Below are 18,802 nucleotides of genomic sequence, written 5' to 3'. Positions count from 1 at the left end.
TGTGTTCGTTTTAAGACGACTTTACACAAATAACTACGTATGGAGTCCGTAGTCTTCGCAAACGCACTGCAGTACTTTTAATAATTTCAGATTTTTTAATATATCAAAAACAAAACAATGCACGTAAGTTTTGCGTTTTCGCTTTCCTGTAGGACACCATGCTGCATTCAAGTACTTATAATGAGTAGGAAATAATATATTGCATATTCAAGCATTATAGAGGCAGTTGAGTGGCGATGGCACTTTGAGGCAAAATGCAACAATTTACTCTAAATATTCACCGCTATTTAAGAATATAAAATGCAATTAAACATGCCAACATATTATTCCGCGTCGTAAGCCTTTGCCCCTAAGCAGACATTGAATGCATCTCTCAAATCAGAGTCACCCCGGCACGCCCCTTGCCTGCTTGCAGTGGTGCGTCGAAAAGTTGCTCAAGTTTGCAGCATTTTGCTAAATCGGCTGCAAGTCCTCAACATGGGCAAATGTGGCCTCGTCGCACTTTTTGTTGCGGCGTTATCTGTGCTGCTCGGGGAGCGGATAGTCAACTTAAGGTAAACGATATTCCCCCTGGAATTCCATTCATTCTAATTATGTGCGCGTTCCTAACTTTTCATTCGTAAACAAAAGGAAGAGGGCCCTTGCTTCACGTGAGCTGGTCAAGAATCATCTCCCCAATTGTGCTCCACTGAAGAATCTGAGTAAGTCATCTCACCTCGACATTGTTATTATTCACTAGGGATAAATTGTTCAACATAATCTTCTCGCAGATGACGGTTCAGAGGACATCACAGTTTTTGGGGATGGATTCGCCTTTGTCAGCACAGTAAGTTTGCATCACTTTATAATGTTCTGAAGTTAGGCTACAAAGTAGAACAATGATAAGAAACTGGATCTATGGTTTTGTTTAAAGTTCCTCCGACTGACCAATAGTGTCCAGATCACAAGTCCATCATCATTTTTTCCTCTTCTTTAAAGGGTCTCAAGTACCCTGGTGTGCCCTCTTCTGATGCTCCGGGCAAGATCTTCTTCCTTGATCTGAAAGACTCCCCGTTGAGGCCGATAGAACTGCGCATGGCGAGGAACTTTGACCTGGAAACATTTAACCCTCATGGCATCAGTGTCTACATTGACCCAACAGGTATGAGTAGTCCTGGGTTGAATTCAAGATTGTTGAGTGATGTTTTTTTCCACCCCAGAACCACTTGGTATGAGAGTTGTACACTAAGCATGCATACAAACCTGTTAGTTATCCAAGAATGTGCAAAACCTTACCCTTGGGTGTGTTTGTTTTAATAACCAAGCTTGCTTTAAATATCACAGCTTGTTCCAACAATGCTCTGTGTTGTATTCATGTTCTGCTAAATCTGTTCCTTTTAACACAATACTGTTGTTTTTCAGAAGAAGTGGTGTACCTTTTCGTCGTCAGCCATCCTGACCAAAATAGCCAAGTGGAGTTGTTTAAATTTGTCGAGGAGGAATTATCGCTGATGCATCTGAAGACCTTCAAACATGATCTTCTTCATAGGTGCGCTTCTCAGGGGGACACAGTGATGAAGCAGTCTTTATTTTTTTAACATGAGGCCGATTTATTTCATTTCACTCGGACGCTGACGGTCATATTTTAAATGATGTGAAATATTTTGTAGATTTCTAATGCTATTCTTTTTTTCCCTCTCTGTTTTTCCAGTGTCAATGATATTGTGGCTTTGGGAAAGGATCATTTCTATGCCACTAATGATCACTATTTTTCCAATCAATGCCTTAAAGCTCTGGAGTTTCTCCTAGCTCAACCTTGGACTAACGTTGTGTATTACAGTGAGGACATAGTCAAAATTGTCTCTCAGGGATATTACATGGCAAACGGCATTAACGTCTCACCGGACGAAAGGTTGGCGGCCTCTTCAGGGGTTTTGCATCTTTTTTTTATGGTAGTCTTGAAAAAAAAACGTCACAAATTAATCATTTGTTGTCATGAATAGGCACGTATATGTGATGGATGTACTTGACCATAAAGTGCATGTGTTGGAAAGGAAAGAAGACAATGGACTGGCCTTTGTGAAGGTAAATCATTTCTGAACACAAAAAAAATCTCATTTAAAATGATTCTTGATGTTAATTATAGCTATACAAAAGTATTTCACATTATGCCAATCATGCAGACAAAGCTCCTAATTTAATTTAGTCTTACGGTGTCACCAGGCTATAGATGTGGGTTCACTGTGTGACAACATTGAAGTCGACCCAATAACAGGTGACCTGTGGCTAGGCTGCCACCCCAACGGATGGAAAGCTTTGAACGTGGACCCTAACGATCCGGCTGGATCGGAGGTATGCAAAAAGCACACCAGCCATGCCAACCAACTGTTGTGCAGTTTTGCAATTCATTATGTCTCTTACGGTGTTGTGTCGTCCAGGTGATCCGCATCCAAAACATTCATTCAGAAGAGCCCTCGGTGAAGCAGATGTTTGCTGATGATGGTCACATGATTATGGGCTCATCTGTCGCTACGACCTATGGAGACAAAGTGCTCATTGGATCAATTTTTCACAAGGCCATATGTTGTGATTTGGAATAGACGGACGGTGATGTCATCTTACAAAACAGCAGGGAACACGATATGAATAAGAGTAGTTTTTGCCACTGTATGAAAAAAAAATGCACTTATAGGAAAGAAGATGTTTTTTGGTGATGGTGAATTGTGGAAAATATGAATGGCTCTGTGAATATTTTATTGGAAGATAGTAATGATAATGCAATATTACTGTGTTTGTAGTGTGTAAAGTTTTTAAAAGCCGCGGAAGATTTTTTTTTTTTTTTTTGCTGTGGGTTGGGCAACTAGTTCATCTCGCCCAAATTCTTCTCGAATAGATTCCGGCAACCACAAGTACAAAATTGACCTATGATCAGATCGATAAATGTGCTTACACAGTTTTTATGTTAAAACACTAAGAATATATTAGATCAAATTTTGTGCTGTAAAACCAAAAGCATGCACTCAAATAAAAACATTTTAAAATCCACTTTTTGATCATTTGATGTGGTTTACTTGTGTTACTCTGGAGGCATAACCAAACTTTGGGACAGACCAAAGATTGAAATCCCTTGCGTACGTTCTACAGCAATTATATTGAGCTTGAGCAGCAGGCAGATAAACGAGGGGTCATCCATTCCCCTGTTTATTTACTCTCTCTCTTTCAGATTCGGGTTAGCTGAGTAAGCTATTTATTCCGAAATTTAGCTGTCCTCTGTACAGTGTGCTGTGCTGTTAAAACATGGAAACACTGGGCTTGCTCTCAGTGGCTGTGACATTGTTTTACATGCTGCTTGGCGAGAGGATGGTCAATGTGAGGTAAGCAAGCACCAGCATTCACTTTTGAAGTATAGCCTGCTTTATATTTGCGTTTTTCTACACTTCTGTGCCGTCACTAACATTGCAGAAAAATGTATCTGGCGTCCCGAGAGCCTGTCAAGAATCACCTACCTAACTGTGTACTGCTGAAGAATCTGAGTAAGAGCAAGTGAAATATTTTATTCCAAATACAATTAAATAGTGATTTATTTTTATTTTTTATACAGATAATGGTTCAGAGGATATAACGGTCTTTGGAGACGGACTCGCTTTTATCAGCACTGTAAGTTGAATTGGTCCAATGATCACCTCTTGCTAGACATGTTCTTACCATGATCATATTTGTCTTTTGTGTTTGGGTTTAACAGTTCTCCTAATGATTGAACGGCATAAACTGTTATTTCAAAATAAAAGATACATTTTACGCGTTTCCGTACATGACCTAAAGCTGGTCCTCATCCTCTGGAATGCAAGCTATGGTTGAAGACAGCAATATTTTTGGTTGGATCCAGTCTTGAAAAGATTCTGGTCAGTAGACCACAGTGAGATTTTTTTTTTGTTTTTTCATTTTTTTTACTATATCTTGAATATTATTGAAGGGCCAAGCCTTTTTTTTTTCAGGTTGTACATGCTGTAAAAAAAAAAAGACTACACTTGTTGTCGACTATAAAGCAGGCTCACAACTAAAATCGAAGTTTGCAGTCACACAGACTGACAGGATGGCCTCAACCAACCCTCACAGAATCCAAAAACCTACAGTGGACACAACTCGATGAGACCGCAAGTCATTGCCCTTATTTGAACCGTTCCTGATGCAAAGCTCCGTAGATAACACAGTGGCCTGCTGTTGTCAAGTCGGGACCCTGTAATGTTTCCACCTACCTTGCACTGCCCCTTAGTTCTTTAAAAAGAAAATTGAAGACCTAGTCTGTTTGCAGAAGAAGAAAGGTAATGAATCCACCAAATAAAATCCAGAAGCTCTTGATTCAATTTTGACACCAGCACAGAGCTCCTAGAGATAAACAAATGATGTCTCTTTGTACATTTTTGGATTTTCTAGGGTTTAAATTACCCCGGAGTTCCATCTTCTGATGCTCCCGGTAAGATCTTCCTCCTGGATCTGAAGGAGTCGGACATGGAACCAGTGGAGCTGCCCATATCGAAGAACTTTGACCTGGAGACGTTCAACCCTCATGGCATCAGTGTCTACACAGAACCAACCAGTATGAGCAGTCCTATTTGGAGATGATCGACTTTTAGGCCTGTCAATTTAATTATTTGAGGAGCATTGAAATCACTGCCCAATCATTTTCAGATGGCACAGTGTACTTGTTTGTTGTGAATCATCCTCACCACAAAAGCCAAGTCGAGTTGTTTGAATTTGTGGAGAAAGGATTCTCCCTGCTGCATCTTAAGACCTTCAAACATAAACTCCTTCACAGGTATTCTAAGGCAACTTTTCATTTTTAGAATAATCTAAAAAATATCACTTATAGCCAGAAACTTATTTGTTCTTCTCTTCTTTCTAGTGTAAATGATATCGTGGCTTTGGGGTTGGATCGATTCTATGCCACCAATGATCACTATTTTTCAGATGAACTTCTGAAAACTATCATGGAGCCTCTTCTGGGTCAACCTTTGTCTAACGTTGTGTACTACAGTACAGACATGGTCAAAGTGGTCTCTGTGGGCTATTACTTTGCCAATGGAATCAACATTTCACCCGACAAAAGGTTGGTGAGTTCTTTAAGAGTTGCGCAATTGAGATAAGAATATCTACTTGTATTTTTTTTTGACAGGCATATTTATGTGATGGATATTCTGGGCCATAATCTGCACGTGTTTGAGCGGAAAGAAGATAATGCGTTAGCCTTTTTGAAGGTAAATGTAAATTTAAAAAAATGTTAGATTATATCTGACTTTTTTCTCCTCTATTTCCACCAGTCCCTGGCTTTGGGTTCACTGTGTGACAACATTGAAGTTGACCCAAAAACAGGTGACCTGTGGTTAGGCTGTCACGTCAACCTAATGCGAATTTTCCACTTTGACCCTAAAAATCCACCTGGATCAGAGGTTTGTCTCTTCACATTTTTTCCATTTGGCTCAGTTGTGACATGTTGGCATCCACATTGAATTATTTCATGATGCTGTGTCGTCTAGGTTATCCGCATCCAGAACATTCACTCAGACGTGCCAGTAGTGACTCAAGTGTATGCCGATGATGGTCACGTGATTATGGGCTCATCTGTCGCTGCGATCTATGGAGGGAAACTGATCATTGGAACAGTGTTTCATAAAGCTTTATGCTGTGATTTAGATTAGGGAGGAAATTGCCTTTAAAAAAAACAGACTTGAAAAATAATTTTATAATGAGACAAACATTTTTTAATTTTCGTCTTCCTGTAAAAATGTATGTTGATAGAACTTCATGCAGATTAGCCTGAGATACAAAAACACATTTTGGAGCAAATCATAATGCAATACAATACAAAAAAAAAATTAAATTAAAAAATTAATAGTGCATTTCACAACAGCTGTAACAACACGCTTTTACCATAATGATACAATCACAAAAACAAACAAAAAAACTAAATTAACACTCAAATTAATGTACATTGATTGTAATAGGTAGACAACAATAACAGCAAATAAATTACACCAATTGTAAAACACATTACAAATAAATTCCTGAGTATCACTTGGCAATGAAATGTAACAGAAGATAAACATACAACATTCATCAGTGTGGTGTAGAAAAATTGGAGCCCTGACTTCAACTCCTTTAAATTCTGTTGGAATGAACCAAAGCAGAGATTATGTCCAATTGAACATCATCTCTTTGGCACATACGCTGGATTATTTCTCCAAAACATGCAGTACAATTTGTATCTTTAGCCCTTTTCATCCTTATTAAGTAAAGTGTCTTCTTCTTCTACTTTTGATATTATAAACCGAGGCAAACCATCACTTGGCTGTGTAATTTCTTCTTGTGTGCTTCCTGAGGCTGGCACAGTAAATAGTATAATGTCATGGTTTGGTGAATCTTGAACTTCATCTAACGTCTCATCGGTTTCCGATTGCTCGGCCGGTTCTTTTGTCGTGGAAGTTTCTTGGTTAACAGATTGACTCTCTCTGGCTTGGCAACCGTCATTCGTTGGGTTGATGAACACTTCGCTGATGCTCAACAAATATCTGTGTCGCGGCGAGTGATCCAGCGTCTCGATGGTGGTGGTCACAATGTCGCTGCAGCTTTTGGAGCGATTGAAAAGGGCAGCGGAATTTGGTTTTTCGCTTTCGCCAATTTCCTTGATGACCGTGCTGTAGTCTTCTCCCTTATCCGATAAGAAGCTAAAAATATCAACGACGGTCGGCCTGTCGCCCGACGCGGGCGTGTTTTTTTCGGACTCCGGTTCGCGGTCGAGGAAGGGTCGGCGTTTGTGTCGTCTTTTCTTCAGCACCTTGTGAGCCTCCACGACCATGTTTACGTTCCAGCTGAAGAACAGAGACAGCCACGCCAGTCCCATGTAGATCCATAGCTCCGCAAAAACTCTGTACAGCCTCGGGTATTCAATATTTGGATTCACACCTGAAAGGAACCAAATGTATGTGTGGTAAATTCAAATAATTGTAAACGCACAACAATGAGAAATTAATGATGATCTGAAGTCAACCTGCCACGTAATCTCCGAAGCCGACAGTTGTGAGGGTGATGAAAGAAAAATAGAGGCCTTCCAAATAACTCCATCCTTCCAAGGACATGAAAATAAGCGGAGGGATCACCAAGTGCACGAAGAGCCCCCATAACAAGAAAATAATGGTGCAGATGAGCTGAACACGTTTCTGAAAAAAAAAAAAAAATCTTTGATGTGATTCTGTAACTTTATGCCACTTAATATCCAAATTACATCTTACCACTGGCATGTTTTTGCGGATGAGAATCTGGGACAGACGTTTAGCCCGGTCTCCAAAAAACGAACCCAGCTTACTGATCCACACCAGACACAGCGGGATGCCACACAGACCATACAGGATGCAAAAGATTCGACCTCCATTAGTCTTTGGGGCGACATTACCATAACCTATGGAATACATCAACAACACAAATGGGAATTTAACTGGATTAAATTTTCCAGTTGCAAAATTATTGACACCCCCGCTAATTAATGACTGGGCTTGACCTATTGCAGTGTCTTTTGGGATCTTCACACGGACGTGATGTTGCTACCTACTTACCGGATGGTATATTTGGCCCGAACATAGTTTTGCACCAACGTGCGATGTGGACAACTGCTTTCCATATTGTTGTAAAAAATCTCACGCCCATATGTAAGTTACATCATTTTAGACAAGCAAGTTAGCCCACAGTCTTACTTTTTTTTTTTACATTTTTTGGTGCCATGCTTTAATGAATCAATAAATAATGTCACTGCGACTAAAAAGAAACGTTCTATTTGCTGTGCATGCTGTGTCTTTTTTTTTTTTTCCCAGTGACATATTCAAGCTTAGGGGCGTTTTAAGATGTAATAACCAACACACAAACCTATTGTTGTGACAATAGTGGCAGCAAAGATGACGGAATTCCCCCAGTCCCACATGGTGTGATGTTTGTCCCCAGTGATGATCACACCTTGGCCCGCAGCCTCTGACACGACCTGGAAGATGAATTATTAACAGACATAATCAATTTTCCATTTTTTTTTTACAGGTACGTTGTTAATTCAATTCCTCTCAAAGTTTGAACATATTTGTAAAGGCCGAATCTGTGGTCTTGCATTGGATTCCATTAGATGTGCAAGGTTACTTGAATAAAATACAGTTACACGCAAATAAAAACGTCGCGTGAGATTATAACAAATAACAACACTTGTTGAGCCAGACAAGACACACCTTGTGCTAACATTCCAATTTGAATGGGACGTGTAGGTTCACGCTTACTACCCGTGTGTACAATATTATAAATATCCCCTCTGCTTTTACTTCCTAGAGAAACAAATGGATGACAAAATGAGCTTTTTAGAGTGGGGGAAATATAATGCGCATTTGAATGAGACGGCAGAACTGCCTGGTTAAACTCAATGAACATATGGAGTGCGTTTCCTATTTAATTACATCGTTAAACCCACGCATTGTTGCTCTATGTCAATTTGTATAGCAAATAAAGTCCATAACTACCTCAAGAATTTCATCCAGATCCTCTTTCCTAAGGCAGGGGTACTTCTTCAAAATTTGTTCCTTTTGAAGAACATATTTGCTCCTTGCCAATTCCCAGTTTGGCTCTTCAAGAATTTGAAATATCGCAGCCCCAATGGACAAATAGAATATGATGCACGATGTTAAAAGGGGGCCCTGGTCAGTCATATTTAAGAAATAACTTACTGCCCCATTCGGCAGCGTCGTCTCTCATTCCCCTTTCAACTTTCTTCCTGGCGAAAAGAAGAAAAAAAAACTTCCGGGCGCGCGCTTGCATACACGCACCTCCCTGTTTGGTCACCTGAATACGTCATCAACACGTACCTGGATGGCTGCAGGTGAAAAGGGGTACACTCTCCTAACTTAACTAAATGTATTATTATTATTATTATTATTATTATTGTGTGCGGGCAGCGTGGGATCGATTGTCGCTCAGAGGCGGTGTTGAGGGTGGAGGAACAAAAACAATACAATGTGTTGTTTATCGTGTTTGTACAATCTCTCTTTTTTTTTTTTTTTTTTTTACAGTGCAGTGAGCGTTGCACAAACTTGACCATATTGGACCGTTCATGCGAGTGACAGTTGCCCTTATCTTCATTTGCAACGACTCAGAAGCAGCGACAGCAATCATCTTTTAGTGTAACATTAATCTAAGTGGGGTGGTACCAGACTGTAATGTAAAAATAAACTTTAAAAATATGTAAAACAAATATTAATATATATATACATAATTCTGATACATAATTCTAATTTAACCAATAATTTCCTGTGTGCAGCCTGCTGACAATTGTACTTTTTTCCCCCGTCAACTGCGGATGCGCAGCACCTTGCGCATTAACGCAGACTAATGATCATTAGTTTATTGGAAACAAAATGATATATTTACGATGTGGAGACCCCACAAGGCGTTTAAATGGATAAAACAGAGCAAGAGTTGTGCATGAGTGTTTGTTAGTCTACAGTCCTTAACTCCACCCTTCAGGTCGACGGTTTTGCTTGGTCATTGCTGCTGCGTCACCGCCCCCGTGGAAACCCGCTCGACTGACTCCTCCTGGAGAGGGAAACACCGGAACTAAAGGCTCCTCCACTAAAGATGGCGCTAACATATCATCCAAACATGTCATTGCTCAGGTAAGAAATATTTTATTAGGCACAGGCTGAAGGTTGCGATTTTTGCAATTGAAATTTCTCATCCTTGTGGTTGGACTCGGCTGTTGACTCCAAGACGTTGTGCGTCACGCTGAGCACCACCGATGACTAACCCATAGCGCTCATTAGATAAACTCATATTATTAATATTGTTTGAATACTTTTAAACATTATTATGGGTGCTAATGATTTACAGAGTGCACATCTATTTTTCTGTTTCAGTTATTATTGTAAATAATCCAACCTTAACTACTTGGGGTAATATTTATTTTCTTTTTCTGAAGGTATAGCAACACTTCTTTAGTCAAGAATTTTTGAAATTTTATGTTGCTTCAGATTTGTTGTTTTGTACTGATATGTATCATATTTATTTATTTTATTGTTTGCTGCTTGCCAACTTTTGACTCTCAATAGTATTTACCTAATACACATTGTGATGCCTTTACTCTGTTTTTGCTCAATTGACAGTTTTCTTTTTTGTTTTTCATGTGCACGCACTTTCATGGACGTTGACATGATCATGTGAGTATCCATGTCCTTTTAACCTTTTAAAATATTGTAAAAATTGGATACTGCTTGTGTGTTGCATATATCAAGTAATTTAACACAGGGTTATAAGTAAGGGCATCGTAATTTTGTGCAACAGCTATCGTGTGGCATTTCTTCAATTTTTGGAGGGAGGGGTGGGGTCGGGTCACCCAATCACCCCGAGGCCTGTGCACGCAAACACATCTTTATCTTATGAGAACAGATGCTTTCGAAATGCCTTCCAAGGTAGCCAGGAAATGGCGGGATTCCTTCACTATTGCCTGTTTTTTTGTTTTTTAAAAAAAAAACATTATGTTGTCTTTTCATTTAAAGACAACCACACTTCACTGACTTATGCTGTACACAAACAACAATTCACACTCACATTTACACTAATGGACAATTCAGACTTTTCAATGAGAGTTTGAACCTCAGAACTGTGAGGCAGATTTGCTAACCACTGTGCTAATACATTTTTTTAATGTCACTAAATATATATATAGTATATATATACATATATATATATAAATAATTATATATAGTGTGCAAATACATAGTGACTGAACTCCTGCATTATTAAGTGTGCTCATTCGTTTCTCCACTAGGTGGCAGCACACACTAGCACAAGCCAGTAGAATTCAAACAGGATGATGCACTCAAATGGCCATCATCTGTTTGGCCAGTGCAGAGTTGTTGATTTAAAATACAAAACAGACCAAACAATAATATCCGTACGAGATTTTTTAATGATACATATCAGAAAGATCTCATTGCGCTATGGAATAATATTTACAGCTACTTTTTTTGTTTTTTAAAAGAGGGCACTTAAGTTAGATGAGTTCTTGTGACTGCAATTTACAGTAAATATTATTTCTTGAAAAACGGTGCTTGATCTAAATTCATCTACACAAGCCAAAGCAAAAGATGACTGCTTTTACAGTGGGGCAGCAACATTCTTGCTTTATGAATTCTTCATGATATAACAGTGCCTCGTCATGAATATTGATGTCCAGTTGCCATCCCATTAGTGCTCCACTAAGCTCAGGGCGGGAGCACAAACAAAAACCACGACAACCGAGCTTCCGTGCGTGCACTCAAGAGTCATATTTTGCAACATTTTCCTGGCGGCGTGTAGCTTTACGTAAGATGCGTGAGGCTACTACCCTATGATGTGCGCCCAGATGCTTCACTAATAGTCAATGATTTGGGTGGATACAGTGTGGGACTTTATTACGTAATCATCCAGTGACTGAGCCAGAGAGGGATAAAGATGTTCCAAAACATCGTCCTCTCCCCAACCCCCCACCGCTGTGCACTCTGCCGGAGATGAACGATGCTCTGCATCATCATACATGTACGTTTTTTGTTTTTTTTCTTGAGAAAGCGTCACTCCTTTAGGGTGTGTCCGGAGCTTGAGTGGGAGTGAGTCTGTGGTTCCAGTCTGGCGTGGTCTCAGGGGATTGTAGGTCTGCTCCTCCCCTCCTGGTTGTGTCTGCCGTGGCTCTCTTGGGTCCAGCACAACACCTGCTTCTTGCACCAGCGCATGACAGTCTCCTAAGCAACTGAGCTGCGGCACCACTCCTTCATACACCCTTTTTTTTTTTTCGCTCTCAGACCAGGACACATCCAAGCGGGATGAATAGAACCAATAAACTAAGTACTGCCTTTCCTTCTGTATCGGGGCAGCACTAGTCGGGTCGCTTCCGGGAATACATTGGTCAATGTTTAACAGCACTTACAACCAATGCCCTGATGTTGTGTCACTTTGCTCTTTTGACTAAAGTCTACAAGGAAGAAAAGTGACTTTTGCTGTGTTGGAGGTATTTATTTTAGGGTGTTTCCTCTGTAAACCGGCCGTTTTGGATTTATTGGATAAGCAGAATCACCTCTTTACTGGTAAGATCTTTGTTTGAATAGCTAACTGCTGGGTATACCACGTGAACTTGTCTGTGAGACAAAGGTGATGGTGTCTGAGAGGGAATAATGAACCCCTTCACTGACCCCCTTCCCACCCGCCCGCCGCCTATCAGCCGCATGGCCCAAATGGGGTCAGGCAGATGGGTGGGCTCCATTAAGACAGCTTGAAGTATGAATGTGTTTGTTTGTTTTTGAAATTCAGATAGATGGGTCGGACTCGAAACTTAATGTCGGTATTATGCGTAACTGCCGTAGGGATGAGCGTGTCTAAATAATTAGTCTGGTATTGCCTTTGTGATTGTTGGTAAAGTAACGAGTCATATTTGGTAAGTTTAACTTTGTTAGAAAAAGATAGCACACAGCTTTAGCTTACTAAAAAGCGGAAGAACCATGAACTCTTTTGAATTGTTATTAATGCAATTTTAGAAGATTGGATTAGGGTTGCTTTGTTTTTTATCTTTTTGTGCAATACTTGGTGAGGCCAAGACTTGAGTTTGATCTGAGTTGTAAAAAGGTGTGAATTTTTGTTTCACTATTTGTGCTTTTGTGATTGGCTAGCGACCAGTCCACTGTCTGCCCCGTCTCTTGCTCCGAGTTTGAATAGGCTCCAGCAGACACGTGACCCTAATAAGGATAAGTACTATCAAAATGGATGTGCAGAATTGCAAAATGTGTTTAAATAAAGGAAAAACAGTAAGTTTTAAAAAAGTACCCTCATTTGACCTTTCCCAGCAGAAGGTCTGGATGGATACATGGAAAAATAGATACATGAAGAGATGGATAGTTAAAGATTAGTGGGCAATTGAAATATATCTTAAATGTTGATGCTTCTATTATATCCCGTTTGAAACAGCGTCTATTAAGTCGGTGTGCACCTTGCATGTGTGCTGGAGCCGTGCTTTCTGGGTGCCGAGTCGGGTCCAAGCCTCGGATAAGCTCCGCCCCTTTACGAGCATCGGACACCTCCAGCACAACAAAGCATGTGTGGCGCCGCAACATTGTTCCTTAACTGAACGTGCAGAATACGGGATTTTGCATATTTTGACTTCTTCTTTGCTCTTCCCTATTGATGCGCAACCCGCAGTAGGTGAGTCCGAAGGTCCCGATGACGCTCAGGGTTTGATGTTTATTTTGTTTTGCCGCACATTCGGCGCCATTTTCGTATTCGGATTTTTTTTTAAATAGCCGCCGCACAGTGGTGCGGCACAGATCGCTCATATCGGCGCTTTATTTGCGGTAAAAGTTCCCCCAAAAATCCGCTATGTGTTTTATTACAATATAGCGTCCAAACGTTTTTTTCTTAACAATTTATGAATGAATAGGGTTTTTTTCCGAAAAGAAAATAGCATTAGAGGAAAGCACAAATGAAAAGTAGTCGTGGTATCTCTTCATGTGAGTTGGATGGGTAAACATGGCTGGGGGCGCACTCGGTTGAAACGCGCATGCAATTTTTGCCGTGCATTTTATTTCATAGCAATTACATTGAATGCAATTCTTTAAGATTTATTAAATTTGAATGAATAATTCCCTAAACGGGGGAAAAAACATTTTCTCAGTTAAACTATTAACTATTGCTGCGTGATTTGCCGTCCTTTTATCTTACATAACGGTGCAGTTGTTCTTCAAAATACCTCTACTATTGAATTCAATTTTCTACTTGACTTGCTTTCACCCCAAGAGGGGAGCTGCGTTAATACCCCACACTCACTTGGCGCATAATATATTGCCTAACACACTTGACCAACAAAGGTGCAATAAGCCTCATGTCTATTGATGATACTGGTGGATAAATATAGACAGATAATCTCTCATGAAGCCGCAAATATCACGTGTGCAGGATGAGGCAGATGCAGCCGAGGGTTCATGTGGTGCACCCGGTAGCAATAAGAAAGAGCGAGGTTAAGATATAACAATGATGGCACGCTATTACCTCGGGGTCATCACTATAGTGCTGAATCAGCAGTGTTGAGAGCATGTAAGTGATGCTTGTGGATGTTTGTGTCTTTGCTGTGTGAGAGTGAGGTTATTGAGGTCCCATAGGAGCTTGATGCTGTTAATCCTCTTTTGGGAGTTATGATGCGTTTGGGCAGTTAGTCGACAACTGTGTTTGTGCTAAATAAACAAACTCCACATGCACGGTCTTTTTGAATGACTGAGGAATTTCCTCGCTTTTTAATATCGTATTCAAAGTGGATACATTCTGCACAAGGTTGATGATTACGGTATATTTTTTTGTTTGACTATATTTAGTGAAATGCATCTGGATTAATTATTTAATGTTTGGAAGCCTTTGTCCTCACTTTGTTCGATTGCACACCATTTTTGCAACTTGGCTTGGGCTGAGTCGGTGTTGGGAATGATTTTGGAATCACTTACAGGATGAGCAGACTAAATCAATCAGGCTACTTCATTCATTTCCCATGATGGTTCATGTTACACTATCAGCAGCTCTTGCCATCTGTGTGTATCGATTCATTGGGTAGTGGCTTTAGATACATTAACACTGAAATAAACCTCTGTAACTGTGTACTTGACTTAAAAAAGGCATCAGTGTCTTAGAATGACCTTGATATTCACAAGTTTTATTGTCCACTTAGTTGTCTCTTTACAAATTAATGTCGTGTTTACATAGCTAATATAAACTTTGAGCTGAATTCTCCTGATTTTTTTTTGTTTTGTTTTTTGGTTAAATGAGCGGCGCTCCTTGAAAAACCATGAATCAGCACAGCTGATCGTCTTCACTAGCTCATGTCCATTGCACACCCACACAGACTCAAGCTGCATACCCACACCCAATGAGCTGGCAGCTAGTCCAAGTGCATGGAGGCTCGGGCTAGACCACTTATTGGCCGGGCTGATCTACATTTTGCAATAATCACTTTAATAAAGGCAGTGTAGTCGAAAAAAAAAAATATACAATAATGTCTTATTGTATACCTTGTGATTTAGATGGGTGGATATTGTATTCCAATTTGTCACAAGTACTAGTAACTGTCTGTTCATGCATGGCTGTATACAAATCTGACCTTAACCTCTGAATATTGACGCCATGTAAACATAGTTAGTGAGATGGCCAGTGGAGGGCAGGTAGTCAGAGATAATCTCACTTGGTAACTTGGCCCCGATTAACTCTAAACTCCTGCTAATTCCTTAAGCCTACTCCTGGTGGTAAGGTAAAATGCTTTCCTTACATTACCTCGACAAGATAATGTATACTCAGGACTTGTATCATCTATTTATGTGTAGATGATTGCAAGAAAGAAACATAAACATTTATTGCTAGGATTATCTGCATGTTGGGGCAAGCATGGATGCATGTGTGTATATTTGGACATGCGTGCCATGCGCTGCAGAATGCCGTGAACATAAATAGATGTGAGCTCGTCAGTAAAGGCTAACTAATGAGTCCAAGCATCTTGAGCACAAACAGCTATTTATATACCATACCTCCTTCAAACCTCCTGTCTCTCTTCATCTCACATTTACACACCAGGTTAGAGCAGCTGTGAAGCATCACTGACATATGTGATTGAATTTAAAATATATATATTTTTTTGCGGCCAATTGAATAAAGTGGCAGGAAATGGCAATCAAGTGAGGTCAAGGAAATAAAAGAATAAATAAATTATGCTGGATGTTTCATTCAACGCAACACATTTCGCTCACAGTAGTCGGGGAATTAATTCAACTCACTGGTGCAAGAGGGTGGCCTACTTCATTTATAATTTAACTCATTAGAGAGACTAATTATATAGTATTGAGGGCAGCCCTTTTCTTTACAGTGTATTTATTACATGGGGTCCACTGTGCAAAAAAAAAAAAAAAAAATCCTGCACTTCATATAATGATCTCCATCAGTCAAGTGACACACTCTGCTCAGCTGGCCTAAAGCTGTGATGTTAGATAGACAACTCAAAATGGAGGAGGTAGCAGGCACAAGCTCAGCTGGTCCATTAAGAGCATGTCTGCTTCCTGACAATCAGAATTGAGATGACAGAGCATTAAAAGACCCAGTAGGCTGTGAGCACTGATGCATAGCTGTGCGTTTGTGTGTGTGGTGACCTAGGGAAAAAGCCTATGGGGGGTCTCTTGGGGGGAAGGGTGGTTAGGATTAGTTATAGAGTGCAGTGTAGTTATTGGTCACTGGACACAAACAATGGGAGGGCGAAAGAGGATTTTAGCGTGTGTATGTTGTGTGTGCACAACCCCCCCCCCCCTCTTCTCGTGTATTTGCAATGGGGAGGTGCATGCATGGTATAGTGGGACACCCTTTGGGGAGGCCCTGTACATCTGGAAGATCGGCCTGCCTCTCTGTCTGCAAAGCAGCTCCCCTCCCCCCCTATGGCAAGGCTGGGGTGGGGGACTTGAACTCATATGGTGGACATTAACACTGCAACATTAGTGACCAATTAGGCAAGACTAAGTTCAGACGAGGTGGATCACTACTGTAGTGATCTCAAGCCAAGAGAGGTTGCATGGTTGCATAATGCTGGTGGTTTATTTCAGCCAGTCAAAGGCTTTAATCGGCATGTAAGACCTTTCTAAATATGTGAGATTTGTCCTCTCCTTAACCCCAACAAAGTTGTGTTCATGAAACTGCTTTGCCATAAGTGGATAATTATTATGTGGCTTTTTTTTTTTTAAATAGCGCAGGGCTTTGTGTGTAGTCAATAAAAATGGTCAAGTTGATGAGGCTTTGATGTGGGAATTTAAATTGTGTATTTTGTATCAAAACATGATATTCAATACAGTAGGTTATCATTTTGTGTGTTTGACCATCATTAAGCTGTTTTGCACAGGTTGGTATGCAATTTTGGCCCAAATACTAATAGGCACAATGTAGAATGGCGTCTTTGTGCCCGTAAAATTTAATGAGTCCGTAAGGGCGGAGGTTGTGATATTGAACACAGCATCCAACAAGGACAGCTATTGTCCGATTCTGTGCATGTGCGTGCATTGCAGGTTGCATGAGTGTGTATTGTCAATGTTGTCTGTGGCTGAAATTGTTGTTAGTAATTAAATGTGTGAATGCTGTGAAGAGACAAAATAGGCACCATTATTAGTTATGAAACAACATTTTCGAGTAAAGCAAAAAGTTATTTTCTGTACTTGACAGCTTGTTGTAGAGTTGCTATTTCTTTCATATGTTTGCCAAACAGTATTAAGCATGTTTACGACACACAAGCTTATAGTTCATTGATCCTAATCTTGTTTGTTGTCTTTCAAGTGCAGCAGTGTTGCGCTCTGTCACTCAGTAAAGCGCTGGGACTTGTCCACAATTCTGACTCCTTTCTTCTTCTCCATCCTAGTGGCTACCATGACAACAGAAGCCAGTGCCGTGAGCGAGGCGGACACTGAAGGCAAGCAGAAGGCTAGCGCCGCTGAACCCGAACCTGAGAACAAGCAGAGTCCAGAAGCAGCGGCATCAGAGCCGGAGGGCGAGCAGTCCAGCAAGAAGGGACAGGCCGCTGAGCCCGCCGCCTCCGCCGATGCGGCTTCCTCCCCTGAAGAGGAGCAGCTGAAACCTCGCACCAGAACTTCTGCCGGCAAAGGCCTCTCTCGTCTCTTTTCCTCTTTCCTTAAGCGCCGCTCGCAGTGCTCAGAAGGAGAAGGCTTTGAGGCAGAGAAAGCCAGCGAGGAAAAGCAAGACAAAGAAGAACAGGCTGGGAAAGCGGAGGAAGAGAAAGAAGAAGAAAAAGTGAAAGCTGAGGAGAAGAATGCTGTCCTAGAGGAGGAACCCGATTCGAAAGAGGTCAAACGGAGCGAAGAGAAACCGCAAAAGGAGGAAAAGAAGACTGAGCCGGAGAAACTTGAGAAGAAAGGTAGCAAGAAGAAAAAGAAAGAAAGCAAGAAGAAAACTGAGGAGAGGGATGCGGAGAAAGTGAAAACCGCAGAGGAGAAAAAGGAAGAGGAGCAGGACGAGAAGAAAGAGGAGGAGAGGATAGAGGAGCCCAAAGAAGAGGCAAAGGTAGAGGACGCTGTGGAAATAGAAGAAGAAAAATTGGAAACAAAAGAAGTTAAGAGGACCGAAGATAAATGCACTGAAACGGAGCCCGAAAAGGAGGAGGAAAAAGTTGATAAAAAGGGAGCAAAGAAAAAGGAGAAAGAGGAGAAGGTGAAGAAAAGGGAAGAAGAAAAAGCGAAGAAAAAAGCAGAGGAAGAAGAAAAGGCAAAGAAGAGGGAGGAGGAGAAGGAGAAAAAGAGAGAGGAGGAGAAGGCAAAGGAGGCAGAAAAAGCCAAGAAGAAGGAGGAGGAAAGGGCCAAAAAGAAGGAGGAGGAGGAAAAAGCAAAGGAGGAGAAAAAAAAGAAAGAAGAGGAAAAATTGAAGGAGGCTAAAAGGAAAGAGGAGGAAAAATTGAAAGAGGCCAAAAAGAAAGAGGAGGAAAAACTCAAGGAGGCCAAAAGGAAGGAGGAAGAGAAATTGAAAGAGGCCAAAAAGAAGGAGGAGGAAAAATTGAAAGAGACAAAAAAGAAAGAGGAAAAATCAAAGGACACCAAAAAGAAAGAAGAGGAAACATCGACGGAGAGCAAAACAAAAGAAGAGGAAACACCGAAGAAGAAAGACGAGGAGAAATTAAAAGAGGGCCAAAAGAAAGAAGAGGAAAAATCAAAAGAGCCCAAAAAGAAAGAAGAGGAGAAGGCAAAGAAAAAGGCAGATGATAAAC

At 40.7% G+C, this 18,802-nt stretch overlaps 4 protein-coding genes across 5 annotated transcripts; 3 read left to right on the top strand and 1 right to left on the bottom strand.

Annotated features, from left to right (window-relative positions):
• Positions 1-394: 394 nt before the first annotated feature.
• LOC119136212 (serum paraoxonase/arylesterase 2-like) lies at positions 395-3,024 on the top strand. The gene is made up of 9 exons (XM_037274539.1): positions 395-554; positions 631-701; positions 771-826; positions 979-1,141; positions 1,402-1,528; positions 1,691-1,891; positions 1,983-2,064; positions 2,203-2,331; positions 2,418-3,024. The coding sequence occupies exons 1-9, from the start codon at positions 478-480 to the stop codon at positions 2,577-2,579; spliced, it is 1,068 nt and encodes a 355-aa protein (XP_037130434.1). The 5' UTR covers positions 395-477; the 3' UTR covers positions 2,580-3,024.
• Positions 3,025-3,143: 119 nt separating this feature from the next.
• LOC119136211 (serum paraoxonase/arylesterase 2-like) lies at positions 3,144-5,699 on the top strand. The gene is made up of 9 exons (XM_037274538.1): positions 3,144-3,353; positions 3,442-3,512; positions 3,581-3,636; positions 4,414-4,576; positions 4,669-4,795; positions 4,883-5,086; positions 5,153-5,234; positions 5,298-5,426; positions 5,514-5,699. The coding sequence occupies exons 1-9, from the start codon at positions 3,277-3,279 to the stop codon at positions 5,673-5,675; spliced, it is 1,071 nt and encodes a 356-aa protein (XP_037130433.1). The 5' UTR covers positions 3,144-3,276; the 3' UTR covers positions 5,676-5,699.
• Positions 5,636-8,840, bottom strand: LOC119136176 (potassium channel subfamily K member 5-like). Of its 2 annotated transcripts, none has more exons than XM_037274478.1 (5): positions 8,730-8,840; positions 7,894-8,005; positions 7,266-7,432; positions 7,025-7,193; positions 5,636-6,939 (listed from the first exon to the last, which is right to left on the bottom strand). In XM_037274478.1, the coding sequence occupies exons 2-5, from the start codon at positions 7,946-7,948 to the stop codon at positions 6,245-6,247; spliced, it is 1,086 nt and encodes a 361-aa protein (XP_037130373.1). In that variant the 5' UTR covers positions 7,949-8,005; positions 8,730-8,840; the 3' UTR covers positions 5,636-6,244. The 2 variants fall into 2 exon arrangements, with proteins under 2 accessions (XP_037130373.1, XP_037130372.1); XM_037274477.1 differs by having other exon boundaries at positions 8,526-8,820.
• A 4,134-nt stretch (positions 8,841-12,974) lies between these two features.
• On the top strand, positions 12,975-18,414 carry LOC119136272 (vicilin-like seed storage protein At2g18540; the record flags this gene model as incomplete). The annotated part of the gene is made up of 2 exons (XM_037274628.1): positions 12,975-13,224; positions 17,447-18,414. A coding segment is annotated over exon 2 (960 nt), but the record flags the coding sequence as incomplete, so codon positions are not given.
• Positions 18,415-18,802: the final 388 nt, after the last annotated feature.

This window comes from Syngnathus acus, chromosome 16, assembly GCF_901709675.1.
Source record: "Syngnathus acus chromosome 16, fSynAcu1.2, whole genome shotgun sequence".
Taxonomy (NCBI): Eukaryota; Metazoa; Chordata; class Actinopteri; order Syngnathiformes; family Syngnathidae; genus Syngnathus; species Syngnathus acus.
Note: the sequence above shows the minus strand (reverse complement) of the source record. Positions and strands in the feature narration are given on the sequence as shown.

What these genes read in the sequence shown, in the direction of transcription:
- LOC119136212 (XM_037274539.1), top strand. Translation starts at nt 478, where the DNA reads ATGGGCAAATGTGGCCTCGTCGCACTTTTTGTTGCGGCGTTATCTGTG. An exon ending in GATTCGCCTTTGTCAGCACA is followed by an intron (nt 827 to 978) that starts GTAAGTTTGCAT and finishes TCTTCTTTAAAG; the next exon opens with GGTCTCAAGTACCCTGGTGT. An exon ending in AAACATGATCTTCTTCATAG is followed by an intron (nt 1,529 to 1,690) that starts GTGCGCTTCTCA and finishes CTGTTTTTCCAG; the next exon opens with TGTCAATGATATTGTGGCTT.
- LOC119136211 (XM_037274538.1), top strand. Translation starts at nt 3,277, where the DNA reads ATGGAAACACTGGGCTTGCTCTCAGTGGCTGTGACATTGTTTTACATG. An exon ending in AAACATAAACTCCTTCACAG is followed by an intron (nt 4,796 to 4,882) that starts GTATTCTAAGGC and finishes TCTTCTTTCTAG; the next exon opens with TGTAAATGATATCGTGGCTT. An exon ending in AACATTTCACCCGACAAAAG is followed by an intron (nt 5,087 to 5,152) that starts GTTGGTGAGTTC and finishes TTTTTTTGACAG; the next exon opens with GCATATTTATGTGATGGATA.
- LOC119136176 (XM_037274477.1), bottom strand. Translation starts at nt 8,711, where the DNA reads ATGACTGACCAGGGCCCCCTTTTAACATCGTGCATCATATTCTATTTG. An exon ending in ATCTGGATGAAATTCTTGAG is followed by an intron (nt 8,006 to 8,525) that starts GTAGTTATGGAC and finishes TTCATCTTCCAG; the next exon opens with GTCGTGTCAGAGGCTGCGGG. An exon ending in CACTATTGTCACAACAATAG is followed by an intron (nt 7,433 to 7,893) that starts GTTTGTGTGTTG and finishes TGTATTCCATAG; the next exon opens with GTTATGGTAATGTCGCCCCA.